The sequence below is a fragment of the Podarcis tiliguerta genome (genome assembly GCF_965153285.1).
Source record: "Podarcis tiliguerta genome assembly, chromosome: 13".
NCBI classification, from domain to species: Eukaryota; Metazoa; Chordata; class Lepidosauria; order Squamata; family Lacertidae; genus Podarcis; species Podarcis tiliguerta.
The window spans coordinates 14,699,748-14,716,864 of NC_139546.1; the positions used below are offsets into that span (position 1 = coordinate 14,699,748).

General features: G+C 46.7%; 1 protein-coding gene across 6 annotated transcripts in view; it reads left to right on the forward strand.

Annotated features, from left to right (window-relative positions):
* NSF (N-ethylmaleimide sensitive factor, vesicle fusing ATPase) overlaps positions 1-17,117 on the forward strand; it is a 104,122-nt gene that overhangs the window by 74,956 nt on the left and 12,049 nt on the right. For all 6 annotated transcript variants that reach the window (XM_083407696.1, XM_083407699.1, XM_083407697.1 and 3 more), the window contains exons 13-18: positions 3,189-3,284; positions 3,412-3,568; positions 5,016-5,149; positions 7,396-7,462; positions 10,035-10,114; positions 16,885-17,019. In XM_083407696.1, coding sequence (XP_083263822.1) covers positions 3,189-3,284; positions 3,412-3,568; positions 5,016-5,149; positions 7,396-7,462; positions 10,035-10,114; positions 16,885-17,019 — 669 coding nt within the window. The remainder of the gene's footprint in view (positions 1-3,188; positions 3,285-3,411; positions 3,569-5,015; positions 5,150-7,395; positions 7,463-10,034; positions 10,115-16,884; positions 17,020-17,117) is intronic.

Sequence of the window (17,117 nt, forward strand, 5' to 3'; positions counted from 1 at the left end):
TCCCAGCCTCTCACACAGGGTCCTTCACCAGCCAGCTGTCACCTTCAACTGTGCACAGTCTCCTCATTAACCCAGAGTAGGGGCGCAGGTGGCACTGTGGTCTAAACCACTGAGCCCTTTGGGCTTGCAGATCAGAAGGTCAGCAGTTTGAATCCCCGCGATGGGGTGAGCTCCCATTGCTCGGTCCCAGATCCTGCCAAACTAGTAGTTCGAAAGCACACCAGTGCAAGTAGATAAATAGGTACCGCTCCGGCGGGGAGGTAAATGGCGTTTCTGTGCGCTGCTCTGGTTCACCAGAAGCAGCTTAGTCATATGACCCGGAAAAACTGTCTGCGGACAAACGGCGGCTCCCTTGGCCTGTAAAGCAAGATGAGCGCCGCAACCCCAGAGTTGTCTGCAACTGGACTTGACTGTCCGGGGTCCTTTACCTTTTACCTTTTTAGGGGACAACAAAAGCAAGAGCAAAGCAAAAAAAGGAAAAGTAACAGAAAGATTAAAGTAAAAAAGAATGAGAAAGTAATAAAGGGGAAGGATTCGGAGGTGGGGAGTTGGTTTTGCACCTCTCCAGTCACTGAATACAGTCAAAACCTTGGTTGACGAACAGCTTAGTTGCCAAATGTTTCGGTTTTTGAACATTTTTGGAAGCCAAACATCAAATGGACTCCCGGAACACATTCTGCTCATCAACCAAAGTACAGTGGTGCCCCGCAAGACGAATGCCTCGCAAGACGGAAAACCCGCTAGACGAAAGGGTTTTCCGTTTTGGAGGTGCTTCGCAGGACGAATTTGCTATGGGCTTGCTTCGCAAGACGAAAATGTCTTGCGATTCCTGGGGGTTTTTTTTCGCTCCCCACCCCCTTTTTCTAAGGCACTAAGCTGCTAATAGCCTTTTTCTAAGGCACTAAGCTGCTAATAGCCGCTAAACCGCTAATAGCGCTAATCCGCTAATCCGCTAATGGGCTTGCTTCGCAAGACGAAAAAACCGCTAGATGAAGAGACTGACGGAACGGATTCTTTTCGTCTTGCGAGGCACCACTGTATGACTGTACTGGGAACCCTTCCCCATCCCACTGTTGGTGTCTGAACTTTCAAAGGACATTGCCACACACTTTTTCTCTGCAGCTCTAAGGAGGGACTAAGATTACTAGAGATGCAACTTAAGTTTTCAACAGAAGACTCCTTGCTTCTTGCATGTACTGAACCTATAGATCTGCACAGAGGCCTCTTTCTGTGCACAGTTGTACAGAAAAGTTAAGCATATGTGTTGTGTGCCTGTGTTGCTGTTCAGCTCCCGGAGCTGAGATTTCCAGATGGGATGTAGCTGGTGTTTGTCTCTTCCCCCTGTCCCTTTTTTTTTAAGTTGTAAAGGTCACTGTGCCTTTAATAGGAAATGAGTGATGCAGGCTGCGAAATGTCAGAGTGAGAAGGTTAGAGATTAGCTGGAACATGCAAAATAAGGGTTTGCTATTGAAGAGTGTTGAAATGCTTATATTATTTTTTTTGTTAGCTTGCCACAGGTGTAGGGCCAGGAATGCACCCTGGAACAGGCAGGCGTTGGTGTAAACGTTTTAATGTTGTGCAGTGATTTCAGGAGGGGGAAGAGTGCTGTGACTTGAAAAGGCACCCTAAAGATTTGGTGGCGATGGGGTCCAGACCCGTGGCTCCACTAACATCTCAAAACCGCCCCGCCCCCCCCCAAAAGCCCTTCGAATTTGCATTACCAAGCTACCGTATATTTTGCTCTCTAAGACTCACTTTTTCCCTCCTAAAAAGTAAGGGGAAATGTGTGTGCGTCTTATGGAGTGAATGCAGGCTGCGCAGCTATCCCAGAAGCCAGAACAGCAAGAGGGATTGCTGCTTTCACTGCGCAGCGATCCCTCTTGCTGTTCTGGCTTCTGAGATTCAGAATATTTTTTTCCTTGTTTTCCTCCTCCAAAAACTAGGTGCGTCTTATGGCCTGGTGCGCCTTACAGAGCGAAAAATACGGTAGTTACCCTCTGCAGGTTTGCCGACCTGCTCACATCCTCAACAGGAACCATGTGAAGACTGTACACCAGCGGTTCTCAACCTGTGGGTCCCCATATGTTGTTGGACTATAACTCCCATCATCCCTGAGCTCTGGCCTTGCTAGCTAGGGGGTGATGGGAGTTGTAGTTCAACAACATCTGGGGACCCAGAGGTTGAGAAAGGCTGCTGTACACAAATGCCCCTGTTGTGTAAGAGCAACACAGAAAAGAAGGCCAGGAATGGGGAACATGTACACCTTCAGATGCTGTTGGACAGAACCCGTTTCAGCCCCAGCCAGCATAGCAAAGGACCAGGGGATTATGGGAGTTGCAGTCCAGCAGTACCTGGAAGACCATAGAGCTCAGGCTGATAATTCAAAGCAGCCATCTTGACTGGTTCTCATCATTAGAGGGGATCAACAAAATATGATTGGGTAGGATGCAAAGAGAGATGGAAAGAAAAGGGGAAAGACCCGTGCCATTCTTCTCCCAAGCTTTTTTTTATCCTCAAAAAGATCTAAACACATTTCCCCCTTCTGTTTCGACGGAAGCTGAGGCTCTTTAGATTTTTGCAGGGCTTCCAAAGAGTCTCGCTTCATGACCTCTGTGAACATGTGCCTCCAGCTGTCTCTCTCTCTCTCTTTTTGGAAATATTTTTTATTCGGTTTTACAAATACAAATTTATAACAAATACCATTATAGCTCCATATAAAGAGATTCCCCTGAATCTCCGGACTTCCCCTCCATGGGTCCTAATGTCAGCATTTACACCTGCGCATCAATCCATTATCCACATATTTTATCCATCCGAGTTATCCATTGTCTTTGTTACCTTACCAGTGAGTTTAAAATCCTGCTAACGTTTCCATCTGCTTACAATGATCTCCTAAGTAAATTATAAATTTCCCCCGTTCTTTTTTGAAGTTCTTGTCCTCTTGGGTCCTGAGCTTTCCAGTTAATTTTGCCATTTCAGCATAGACCATCAACTTGGTTTGCCATTCTTCCCTGGTCAGGATTGTGTCTTCTTTCCATCTCTGGGCTAGTAACATCTGTGCGGCTGCTGTTGCATACACCAATAGTCTTTCCTGGTCCTTTGGGATCTCGGTACCTATGATTCCTAATAAAAAAGCTTCTGATTCCTGCTGCCTGTCTCACTAACATACCATCTCCTCTTGTGCTTAGGCCACCACCAAAGTGGAAGTTGACATGGAGAAGGCAGAGTGCCTGCAGGTGACAAGGGTAGACTTCTTAACTTCTCTGGAGAATGACATCAAGCCGGTGAGTGAACCCCTTTTAATCCCGCAGACTTTCGTGTCGCTCCCCTCTGTGGAAGACCAGAGGCAGGCTGGAATGAACCGACAATGACGTCCTGATTTTGCAGCATCTCCCTTTCTTCAACCTGTAGGCATTTGGGACCAATCAGGAGGATTATGCAAGCTACATCATGAATGGGATCATGAAATGGGGTGATCCTGTCACTCGGGTGCTGGATGATGGGGAGCTTCTTGTTCAGCAGGCCAAAAACAGTGACCGAACCCCGTTGGTCAGCGTCCTTTTGGAAGGTAGGTTTCCTTCTCCACATTGTCTTCTCAGCCAGATTAGGACTGGAGAACCTGTGGGTTAAACCACAGAGCCTAGGGCTTGCTGATCAGAAGGTCGGCGGTTCGAATCCCCGCGACGGGGTGAGCTCCCATTGCTCGGTCCCTGCTCCTGCCAACCTAGCAGTTCAAAAGCACATCAACGTGCAAGTAGATAAATAGGTACCGCTCCGGCGGGAAGGTAAACGGCGTTTCCGTGCGCTGCTCAGGTTCGCCAGAAGCGGCTTAGTCCTGCTGGCCACATGACCCGGAAAAACTGTCTGCGGACAAACGCCGGCTCCCTCGGCCTGTAAAGCGAGATGAGCGCCACAACCCCAGAGTCATCTGTGACTGTACTTAACCGTCAGGGGTCCTTTACCTTTTACCTTTTTAGGGGACAACAAAAGCAAAACAAAGCAAAAAGCACTGTTCTGTCACTGATTCCCTCACTGATAACTTGCCATGGCTCAAGTCAGACATCACGTCAGACCATGATAAGGAAGCCGATTGATGTGATTTCAATTGACGGGATGTGGTATGTAATCAGCCAGCAAACCAAAATCGGAAACCGTGGTTTGAAATGACTTTGCAAACCATGATTCGGACTAACTATGGTTTAGTGGGATGTATGGCTTCAAATAAAGCCATTGCTCCACTGCCACAGACTCCTACAACCTTGAATTCATGAATCTGGGTGTAGCTCTGAACCATGATTTGTCTTTTGTGCAACTGAGAGCACAAACTCTAGATTGGTTGCTTAGTGATGGTTAATGCAAACCATTCTTAGTTCTGACCACCATTGCCATGTTTCTTTGGCCAATGGGATGCGAGGCACACAGAGCAGAATCCTTGCTCTGCTGTGAGTACCCATCTTCAAGGCCGCTCAGAACTGCAACACTGCTCAATGGGCAGAATAATTTGAGTTGCAATTCAGGCTATGCAATATTCTAGATCATGGGTAGGCAAATTAAGGCCCGGGGGCCGGATCCAGCCCAATTGCCTTCCAAATCCAGCCCACAGACGGTCTGGGAATCAGCATGTTTTTACATGAATATGTGCCCTTTTATTTAAAATGCATCTCTGGGTTATTTGTGGGGCCTGCCTGGTGTTTTTACATGAGTAGCATGTGTGCTTTTATTTAAAATGCATCTCTGGGTTATTTGTGGGGCATAGGAATTCATTCATTCCCCCTCCAAAAAAAAATAAAAAATATAGTCCAGCCCCCCACAAGGTCTGAGAGATAGCGGACTGGCCCCCTGCTGAAAAAGTTTGCTGACCCCTGTTCTAGATCCATGACAAAACAGTAAAAAAACAAACAAACCGTGGAAACGAATGGGCATCTTTTCCAAGTGAGATCGGATGGTTTCAGCCCGGACCTGCTGAATTTGCTGTTACCTCTTACTCAATTCTGTCTGTTCTGTGATCCTTACAGGTCCCCCACACAGCGGAAAGACGGCCTTGGCTGCAAAGATTGCAGAAGAATCTAACTTCCCATTTATCAAGATCTGCTCTCCAGATAAGATGATCGGCTTTTCAGAAACTGCCAAATGCCAGGCAATGAAGAAGGTATATTTTGCGAATCCCTTCCATGCCACATTTTTTGTTTGATGTCACGGGCATTGTGTCTGTTTCCCTACTACTCCATCGATGTCCTCTGCTACTTTCAAATTTATAAAATGATGCCACAAACTATAGAAAGTTGTGTAGCAGTGTCCCAACCCCCCCCCCCCCAAGGTCGAATAAAGACACTCAACACCAGTATTTTTAGGTTAATGGGCTAAAAAAGGCCACAACTTTATTGGTTACAGATTCTGAGCGGTATTGGCTTAGGCATTGGACCTAACTGACTATATCTGACTCCTGCCCGTCTGTGAGGAGTCCGTGAAGGGTTAACCACCAGTAGGGGGAGTCCTGCTGATGCACATTAACCAGGAGCTCCCCCGGGGTCACCAATAGGGGTCGTGCCTTAGGCCATAGCCTCCCCAGGCTTCGGACAGGGCCATTCCCCCAGAATCCTTTAACACAGCGGTTCTCAACCTGTGGGTCCCCAGATGTTGTTGGACTACAACTCCCATCACCCCTGACCACTGGTCATGCTGGCTAGAAATGATGGGAGTTGTAGTCCAACAACATCTGGGGACCACACAGGTCGAGAAACACTGCTTTAACGGAATACCCTTCAATGTGCGGGGGAGGTGATGGCACTACCCCCCTTCCTCTCTTTCTCCAGCAATATTCCAATGCCTGACCGCCAAACCTTACAAAGTTGTGACAATTTGCTACTTGGGTGGCGCTGTGGGTTAAACCACAGAGCCTAGGACTTGCAGATCAGAGGGTTGGCAGTTCAAATCTCCGCAACGGGGTGAGCTCCCGTTGCTCAGTCCCTGCTCCTGCCAACCTAGCAGTCTGAAAGCACCTCAAAGTGCAAGTAGATAAATAGGTACCGCTCCGGCGGGAAGGTAACCGTCATTTCTGTGCGCTTCTCTGGTTCGCCAGAAGCGGCTTAGTCATGCTGGCCACGTGACCCAGAAGTTGTACGCTGGCTCCCTCGGCCAATAAAGCGAGATGAGCGCCACAACCCCAGAGTCGTCCGCGACTGGACCTAATGGTCAGGGGTCCCTTTATCTTTAGCTTTTTAGGCGAAAACCAAGTGGCAGAGCCAATTTGCCAAGTGGAAAAATTCCTACCAGGCCCCTCAACGGCGACCAACCACAGTCCATAGCAAGGTCAAGAGATGAAATAACCTAAAGGGCAGGAGGGTGGGAAAACCGGAGCAGCTGGAAGCACGGAAAGGGGTGAGATTCCCACTGCGTCCTGCTTAAATCAAGCAGGCCACACCCCCAGAGCAATCGGCTTGGTTGCCTTTGCAGTGGCGCAGGCGGGAAACCCCCCAGCCGCGCAGGGCTGACCACACCTTCCTAAGGCGGAAGTGGCTTTGTCAAGAATAGATATTGAGCATGATCATATTAACCGATTGCTCGGTTGAATGGAACGCACAAAGAATTAAAAAATGCAGTAAATCAAAAGGAAGATACCTTCCATTTCCCTGGCTTAAGAAGGAAATAAATGCAGTCTGTCTGCATCTATGTAGAACCTTCACAGAAAGAGAGTAAGATGAAACAAACATCCCCTAATGGGATGAATACATTCGGCAAAGAAAAGATTGACTTTAGAACCCTAAATATTATTCCATCTCTAGAAAGCGCATATTCCCCAGAGACATCGGAGCCACAGTTAATTATACGACCTTTCAAATGTGGGGAAATTGTTGCTTTTTAATTGCTTTTCACCAGGATCTGCACTGGGGGCGGGGGGGTAGTTTGAAAGAACTGAATACAGACAAGCAGAGAGGCGGCTTGGTTTTTCCGAAAAATGGGGGCATTCCTTTCAATAATTCCAAACATCTAACAACCTCTCCAGAGGAGGGGAGCAAAATTGCTGGCAATATATAATGTGCATGATATTTCTTCATTAATCTCTGTGTTTTTAGAAAAAGACTTCAAAACACCTGTTCTTCAGGCTTGACTGTGCCTGTTCAGGGACAGCAACCATTGCCAAGTTGTTGCTCCTGGAATTTGTCTCGCATTCTAAGAAAACTTTTTTCCACAGACTTAGAATACGCTGCGTTTTGTATGGACGCCAACCGTGCGTTTGGCTTTTGTCTGCTCCTTCAAAGCAAATAAATAAATCAAATCATGTGTTTACAACTAAGGATTTAATTTCTACCCTTCATGGGTCTCCCCCCGCCCTTTAAAGTACAATCATTGTAGCAAAGAGGTAAAAATGTTAACTTTTTGCTTTCCGAAAAACAGATCTTTGACGATGCTTACAAGTCTCAGCTCAGCTGCGTTGTGGTGGACGACATTGAAAGACTCCTAGGTGAGAGAAGTGGAAGACTGTGAGGGGGGCTTGCGTGAGGCATTTTTTGAGGCAAGATCTTCCTTTCTGTAGCCTTTTCCCCAATCCTAGGGCTCTTGTTACTGGAGCACCCGAACCTCACTCAAGTAGGTGGTTGTTGAGGGCAGGCTGAAGCAAAGACCAGAGAAGAACGTTGAAGGCCCTCTGTGCATAGGCAACAGCCAGTCTCTTATTTGCTTGGGATAATAATAATAATAATAATAATAATAATAATAATAATAATAAAATTTATTTATACCCCGTCCTTTCCAGCCAAGACCGGGCTCAGAGTGGCTAACAACCAATAATAAAAACAAGTTGATTAAAATACAATTTAAAAAGTTTAAAATAGAACAGTAAAACATTAGGATGCAGCCTCTTCACAGGAGGAGAAAGGAAAAAGAAAGAGGGGGAGGGAATCAAACTTATTCTAAGCCAAAGGCCAGGTGGAACAACTCTGTCTTACAGGCCCTGCAGAAAGAAATCAGATCCCACAGGGCCCTGGTCTCATGAGACAAGAGCGTTCCGCCAGTGTTGAAAAGGCCCTGGCTCTGGTTGAGGCTAATCTAACTTTCTTAGGGCCCAGGATCTCTAGCGTGTTGTTATATATGGACCTTAAGGTCCTCTGTGGGGCATACCAGGAGAGGCGGTCCCGTAGGTACGAGGGTCCTAGGCCGTGAAAGGCTTTAATGGTCAAAACCAGCACCTTAAATCTGACCCTGTACTCCACTGGGAGCCAGTGCAGCTGGAAAAGCACTGGGTGAATATGCTCCCATGGCAGAGACCCTGTGAGGAGCCTCGCTGCTGCATTCTGCACCCACTGGAGTTTCTGGGACAGCTTCAAGGGCAGCCCCGCGTAGAGCAAATTACAGTAGTCAAGCCTGGAATTACAGTAGTCAAATCTGGCATGGAATCCTTTATAGCAGGGCTAGAGAACCAGTGGCAGATGCGGGTGGCACTGTGGGTTAAACCACTGAGCCTAGGACTTGCTGATCAGAAGGTCGGCGGTTCGAATCCCCGCGACAGGGTGAGCTCCCGTTGCTCGGTCCCTGCTCCTGCCCACATAGCAGTTTGAAAGCACATCAAAATGCAAGTAGATAAATAGGTACCGCTCCGGTGGGAAGGTAAATGGCGTTTCCATGCGCTGCTCTGGTTCGCCAAAAGCGGCTTAGTCATGCGGGCCACATGACCCGGAAGCTGTACGCCGCAAGATGAGCAAGATGAGCGCCGCAACCCCAGAGTCAGGCATGACTGAACCTAATGGTCAGGGGTCCCTTTACCTTTAGCTAGAGAACCAGTAGCCCTCCATAGAGTTTTGCACTCCCATCGTCTGTGACCGGCAGCCATGCTGGTTGGCACTAATGGAGAGTGTTGCCGTTGGCATCCGTCCGTCTCAAGAAATGATGGAGTCCACCTCCAGGGGCAAAGTCAAACCTCTGTCTTAACAGCACCCATGTGACCTCCCCAGGGGGCAAGCCTGAGCAGTTTTTATGGAGATCCCAGGCTGCCCAGATGACAAGACCTCACCGATGTGGTCCAAAGGAAATCAGGGCAATACTTTGGCACCAGCTTGGCTGCAGGAGTTGCCGGAAGGCGCCATCCAACCATCTTAGGGACCCCACTCTGGACTTGTGTAGAGCTTACTCCAGTGTTTCCCAAACATGGCTCTCCAGCGGCTGCTGTTTTTTGGACTACAACTCCCATCATCCCTAGCTAGCAGGACCAGTGGTCAGGGATGATGGGAATTGTAGTCCGGAAAAGACCTGGAGACCCAAGATTGAGAAGTGCTGGTTTATTCCTTAGCCTTTTCTTAGTCCAACCAAAGGCAGCAGAGGATTAGGATCAGAGTTCTCTACCTAACTGTGAAGATAACATAGAATGAAGGGGTTTAAGGTCAGTGAGAAAGAGGAGGATTGGTTTGAGAAGATATTGGATTATTTGAACAATTTGGGGCAATTAAAATGCTAAAAGTTAAATAAACCTTGTGGAAGGAGGAGTGTTAAGGTATAGAGAAGCGTACATATGGTTCATTTGAATATGTTATTATTGAATATTATTGAATATATTATTGGATATGTATATTATTGAATATTGTATACCCAATGTATCAGCCGCCTGGGGGGTTTCACTGTTTGTATTTTGGTGGTTGGCAATATATCTATCTATCTATCTATCTATCTATCTATCTATCTATCTGGATCAGAGTTCTCCTTCTCCTCGATGGGCTGCCTTCCCAGGTTGATGAGTCCCATCTGCCCCTCTCTTCCCTCTGTAGCATGTGCAGAAAGAAACCTGTGGCCCTCCTTATGTCCAACAACAACAGGAGGACGGCAAGTTTTTCCAGCTCTGCTGCTGTCTCCACAGCCCCTTCCCGTTGGGCTACCCAGAGCTGGGGGACAGCATCCAAGCCGAATTCTTGCCTTGCGTCCCACCCAGACCTGAAAAGAGTGTATGGCGCTTAGCAGCACTGACCCAAACACCAACATTTGAAACAGAGCCACAATTGAACTTGGTTGGAGCTCAGCGAGTGACCTTGACCCCTCTCCTCTTTCAGATTATGTTCCGATTGGCCCACGGTTCTCCAACCTGGTGTTGCAGGCTCTTCTGGTGTTGCTGAAGAAAGCGCCCCCTCATGTAAGTCTCCATTTCTTGCAGCAGAGTGGAATGTTTGCAAACCTCGTTGGGCACTCATTGAAGGCCAGTGGGAAAGCTGAGCCGGACCCATTCACAAATGCCTATTGGTTTTGATAACATTCCAAGAATCATAGAATCATAGAGTTGGAAGAGACCACAAGGGCCATCGAGTCCAACCCCCTGCCAAGCAGGAAACACCATCAGACCACTCCTGACATATGGTTGTCAAGCCTCTGCTTAAAGACCTCCAAAGATGGAGACTCCACCACACTCCTTGGCAGCAAATTCCACTGTCGAACAGCTCTTACTGTCAGGAAGTTCTTCCTAATGTTTAGGTGGAATCTTCTTTCTTGTAGTTTGGATCCATTGCTCCGTGTCCGCTTCTCTGGAGCAGCAGAAAACAACCTTTCTCCCTCCTCTATGTGACATCCTTTTATATATTTGAACATGGTTATCATATCACCCCTTAACCTCCTCTTCTCCAGGCTAAACATGCCCAGCTCCCTTAGCCTTAGTTCTGTTGTGGTGGACCGTGTGTTTCTCTCCTTGAGCACAGGAGGGCCATGCAGTATGAGGGAAACCTTCCCGGGCTGGGTGGGCAGGTCTTTCTGACTTTAAAGCCTTAAACGGCCTCGGCGTTTCCACCCCCATTGTTCAGCCTGGACACTGAGGTCCAGCTCCGAGGGCCTTCTGGCAGTTCCCTCACTGCGGGAAGTGAGGTTACAGAGAACCAGGCAGAGGGGCTTCTGGGTAGTGGCACCCGCCCTGTGGAACTCCCTCCCACCAGATGTCAAGGCAATAAGCAACTATCTTACTTTTAAAAGGCATTTGAAGGCAGCCCTGTTTAGGGAAGTTTTTAATGTTTGATGTTTTATTGTGCTTTTAATACTGCATTCTGTTGTGAGCCACTTAATATTCTGGAACCCCAGCCAGATGGGAGGAGTATAAATAAATTATTATTAATAATAATATTATGAAGTCTTCTGCAGGAAGTGGATCTCAGTCGAATTCTCAGTCGATCCCTTTACCTTTACTACCACAAAGCTGCCAAATCACAGTGAATACAGCCCTTCCTCGTGGATTGTAAGCTGCTCAAAGTTTCTAGAGCAAAGTCTGATTTGCTTATTACAGTGGACGCTCGGGCTGCCAATGTGATCCGTGCAGAATGCACGTTCTCAACCCACAGCATCCGCAACCCGCAGCGGCGCGTCTGCACACGCAAGTGTTGCGATTTGGCGCTTCTGCGCATGTGCAGCTGCCGAAGCTCGAAAGTAACCCATTCCGGTACTTCTGGATTTCGGCAGTCCGTAACCCGAAAAACGCAACCTGAAGTGTCTATAACCCAAGGTATGACTATATTATTATTACAGTGGTACCTCGGGTTAAGAACTTAATTCGTTCTGGAAGTCCGTTCTTAACCTGAAACTGTTCTTAACCTGAGGTACCACTTTAGCTAATGGGGCCTCCTGCTGCTGCTGCACCGCCAGAGCACGATTTCTGTTCTCATCCTGAAGCAAAGTTCTTAACCCGAGGTACTATTTCTGGGTTAGCGGAGTCTGTAACCTGAAGTGTCTGTAACCTGAAGTGTCTGTAACCCGAGGTACCACTGTATTATGTTGCCAGCGAACCTACAGAATTTGGATTCTCCAAGGCTGATTCCTGCAGGGTGTGTGTGTGTGTGTGTGTGTGTAAACTTATCAAAGACATCAGACAGCCTCTTCACCGTTGCCTCTTTCAGGCAGAAAGGTGTTTGTGCAAGAGGAACCCAATCGGAGCAGGAACGGCCATATTTGCATTAATTGCTTGACCTCTGGAGACCATGGGGATAACCCCACATAGGCACCTCTGAGCCCCTTTAAGGGAAGGGTTGAGGTAGTGGTGTGACAGATAATTAAGTGTATATTATTCCACACGGTGGCACACTTGTCCAGGCACCTCCCCACACGTCATTGGTGAAGCTCCCGTGTGGAGGTTTTCATGCGGTATTTTTGTTCGGTAAGCAGCTGAAACCAGCTGAATAAAAAAAAAAAGCCTAGTTTGTGGCGTGACTGTTTCCACAATCCACGTACCAAGAGATGTGAGATGGTTCTGTATGCAGCGACTGGGTTTTATTATTCCACGTTGCTTGCCCGTCGTGCAGCCTGTCTGCCTTCCAGCTTCCTATAAATATCCTGCCCCCCCCCCACTTGTCTCACAGGGATGAAATCAGATTCTTTTCCTTCCAGAAACTGTTTTGTTGCTCCCACAGAACTCATTAGGAGTACAGTGGTGCCTCGGGTTACAAACACCTCAGGTTACAAACAATTCGGCTTACAGACTCCACTAGCCCGGAAGTAGTACCTCGGATTGAGAACTTTACCTCAAGATGAGAACGTAAATCGTGTGAGATTATGTTCAACAACCGAGGTTTGACTGTATGCAATGTTTTTGTAAAGAAAAAAAAGCAAGAGACGTTCTTTGTAGTTCATGAAAATCTTTAATAAAAATTATTTTAAAAAGAGAGAGAGAGAGAATGGAAATTGCGCGGAGACGGCAGTGGGAGGCCCCACTAGCTAAAGTGGTACTTCAGGTTAAGAACAGGTTCAGGTTAAGAACGGACCTCCAGAACGAATTAAGTTCATAACCAGAGGTACCACTGTATTGCCGCTTGCAAAGTACCCAGACTTCCTGGGATTCTTCAGCTTTGCGAACATTTGGTGCAAACCCCATATTCTGTCCCGCTTCCCCTAACCTGCAAAGTGTTACGATATAAGGCGAGAATACGACATACAACACGAACGTGATATAAATAGTCCAAGGAGAATTTTAAACGTGACCAATTTGGGTTGGTTTTTTTGTTTCAAAGCTGTTATGAAATGAAAGGGAATCCAATAAAACTCTTTCTTTCTCCCTGCTCTTTTATTTCAGTCAGGTTTCCCTGGGTTTTTGCGAGCGGAAGAGATTGTCGAGGGGAGGAATGGTTGTTTGGGGGGGGGGAGAAGAGAGAGAGGGAGAGGAGACTGAAAAGCGTTGTCTCAGCAGGGAGCCAAGCCAGAGAGAAAAAGGCTTCTCTGAGAACGGAGCAGCAACATCTCGCCAAACCGAGAGGCTCGCTTCATCTACATGCAGAGTCACACAAGGCATTGGATCCTCGGGAACCCCATGGCGGTTTCACATGTGGTTCCCTGCTGGTTCCTCTGAAAAAGCTAACAATTGGGCTCGGAGGGTGAAAGCCCCTTGCGGTATCTCTCCCCACCCCCTTCCCAATTCCCCCCAAAGCCGTCCTTAAGCTGGACAGACAATTTGGTCAGTGTTATAAGAAGTATGGTGGACTCTTTTTTTGGAGGGGGGGGGCGTGCTCCCTAGAAAGGCCTGCTTAAGACTTCTTCCCCAGTTTTCCCCCTTCACGATTTCCTCAGGGAGGCAGAGGGAAGAAACGAGGATTGCCGTCCTTGCGTTACTCCAAAGTTTTAGCGCAGCGACGGTCCATCTAAGGACCTTGGAGATGCTAAGGGTGTCGTCGTCGTCCGCCCCCCCCCCCCATGCCAGCAAAGCTGCATTTGCATGTATCTTTGGAAAACTAAACAAAAACTGTGTTAGGTCCGGCCTTTAACTGCTTCCTTTCCGTAGGGCCCGCTCACTTTAAATTCTGCTGCGGTCCTTGCAGTTAAAGTGACCCTGCCGTCCCTTGCAAGAGACTTGCGGGCTTCTGCGTCTGAAAAAGCGGCACTCTCTCGACCTGTGTTTTTAAAATAAGCTGTTGCCAGGACATCTGAAGTTCTGCAGAAGCTGTTTCCCGGTTGAAACGCCGGCCTCAGCATTCAGCGCAGAGACGCTGCCGACGAACTTGTAATCCTGTTCGGAATTTTAGTGGACGTTGAGACCCCTGTGAAATCTAGAAACCAATATTGGAAATGCCAAAAGCAAAAAAAAAAGAAGCTAAACCATGCTATAACGAAGGAAAAGGATGATCAACTATGGGATTTTCCCCCCTGGCGTTTCAAAACTATTTGTGCTACATGCTCCTTGATGAACCCAGATGGGACATGTTAATTGACTCAATGCTCCTAGGTCTCTGTTTAATACATCATTTCTGTTTATTTATTCCACCACTACTTTGTTGCTGTTTAGTGGTTTAGTCGTGTCCGACTCTTCGTGACCCCATGGACCAGAGCACGCCAGGCACTCCTGTCTTCCACTGCCTCCCACAGTTTGATCAAACTCATGCTGGTAGCTTCGAGAACACTGCCCAACCATCTCGTCCTCTGTCGTCCCCTTCTCCTTGCGCCCTCCATCTTTCCCAACATCAGGGTCTTTTCCAGGGGGTCTTCTCTTCTCATGAGGTGGCCAAAGTATTGGAGCCTCAGCTTCAGGATCTGTCCTTCCTGTGAGCACTCAGGGCTGATTTCCTTCAGAATGGAGAGGTTTGATCTTCTTGCAGTCCATGGGACTCTCAAGAGTCTCCTCCAGCACCAGAATTCAAAAGCATCAATTCTTCGGCGATCAGCCTTCTTTAGGACAACTGTGCCGCACTTAAAATCTGATCGTTAGGGTTGATTTTTTTTTTGTGTAGAGGCAAGCACAGGTTTGAGAACCCTACACTTTTTTGCCATAAATTGGCTCCTGTGATTCACAGGAAAGTACAGGCATGCAAAGGAAGGTGTAAAACTAACCCCTGCTCCACTATTTCCCCTGCCTTGATGAAACATGTACTGTATGCGCCTGAAAGTTGCTTAGCCCCCTCCAACTGCCTCTCACCTCTCCCCCAAAGATTGCACCTACTGTTTGGCAGCAAAGGCTGCTGGCTGAGGTTCCCAGTTCTTTATCCCCAAAGGTTTAGACTGGCTCCTTCATTTCACGGTGTTTTGTTTCGTGGGGGAAGAGGACAGGCTTACGATCCCATGCAAGTTGGACCACAGAGCAGTTCTAATAATGTAATGTTTTATTGAGCACGTTCCCCGTTCGGATGAAGGGCGCGCCTGACAACCTACTCTCGACATTTTTCAGCAAGCGTTTGATAATCCAGCTCACCAGCGGGCACGTTTAAACTCTGCGACCTTCCTTCCCGCTGGCACCACTGTATTGTTTTACGGGTGGGCTCCATCTTTCGTCGCAGTGATCTCTTTTTATGGCTTTCTGCTTTTCAGCAAGGCTGTTTCTCGTTCGGATGTTTCCCCATTATTCTGGGTTTATAATGGGGAGGAGAACTTGCCAAAGCAGTAGCTCAGGTGCTGGGCTCCTCTTGAGAAACAGGAAGGAAATTGATTTGTGAGAAGGTGGCACTTCTTTCTTTTTTATAATATTTTTTATTAATTTTAACATATAAATTATAAAATGTACCACAAAACGTATCACTTATACAATCTTTTTAGACTTCCATCAGCACCTCTGATGATCCACCGTTTTAACCACTTCTTATGCATTTCTTAACTTTATATTGCCTTTACATCTCTTAACAAATCATCCTCCCCCTTGTTCATTTTTACAATACTTCTAATAATACTCCTTACAAAACTTCTTGCAACCCTACAAACATCTGTTCTTCACAATTACTTTTCAAATAGTCCGTAAATTTACTCCAGTCTTCCATGAATTTCTGGTCTCGCCGGTTTTGAATCCTTCCTGTTAGTTTATCTAATTCTGCATAGTCCATTAACTTCATCCTCCAGTCTTCAATCGTCGGTAACTCTTCTTGCTTCCATTTTTGGGCCAATAATATTCTTGCTGCTGTTACTGCATATAAAAAGAGCTTACATTCCTTTCTATTTATGTCACTCCCCACAATGCCCAATAAAAATGCTTCTGGTTTTTTTATAAATGTATATTTCAACATTTTTTTCAACTCGTTATATATCATCTCCCAGAAGCATTTCACCTTTTTACATTCCCACCTTCTTTTTCTTTACATTTTCGCTAACTTAACAGGTGTAATATACCATCTATACATCATTTCCATCACATTTTATTTTAGGGCATTGCATGCAGTAAATTTTAAACCGAGAAGGTGGCACTTCCTTCATTACTTGCTGGGTTCCCTTCGAGATCTTTCAAGCAGAGGCACGGACTTCTCTTGGGTTATGGCCTATGATCTCCAACTTAGCCCTCTAAATGTCTCACCGGGGGGGAAAGTAGATGTGTTTCAGAATCAGGAACTGATAGAGTTTAGAGCAAAGCTTCAGCATTTTTAGCCCTTTGTGTGTGCTGGGTCCCAGTCTCTGGTTTTTCCGCGCAAGAACAACCATTATTTTGTCTTTCTGTGGCTGCTGGGGAAGCTTATAGGCAACAGAGTGCAGCCACTTTTCTCACTATTAAAGGTTAATACAAGCTGCGCTACAAGCATACATAGGCTGTATGGAAATGTTCAGTGAAGAGCAGTTTCAAAATACTGGGAAATAAATGTAAATAAACACAAACTATGGCTGGGTGGTTGTTGCCTTCATATCCATCCTCCTTCAATGTTTTCATAGGTCTCTGGTGGGCTTCTATTAGAAATGGAAGTCTAGGTCATTTATTACTAATAACAAAAACAAAATTTAACAACAACAACAACAACAACAACAGCAATAATAATAATAATAATGAATAATTGCATTTGTTACTTGGGGTTTACCAAAAGGTCTCAAAGCTACTTAGCAAGATAAAATGCAACAGTTGGAAAGTTAAAAGCAGGAAAATTTAAAACTATGTATAATGCTAAATGTCTAAAACGCCTATCTGGTAATACAATAACAATGACTTCCTCTTATGCTTTTTCCCCCTTCTCTCTCCTTGTGCTCTTTTTAAATGCGCAGGGTCGTAAGCTCTTGATCATTGGGACCACCAGTCGCAAGGATGTCCTGCAGGAGATGGAGATGCTGGATGCTTTCAGCACAACTATCCATGTTCCCAATATTGCTACAGGAGACCATCTCATGGAAGCCCTCGAGGTCAGGATGCACTTGGGAGTGGCTGGGGAAGGGAGCTGAGAGAGGAGTTCAATTTCTTTGGGGCTGTAGGAATGGGAAGATCTGGGCAAGCTGAGTAG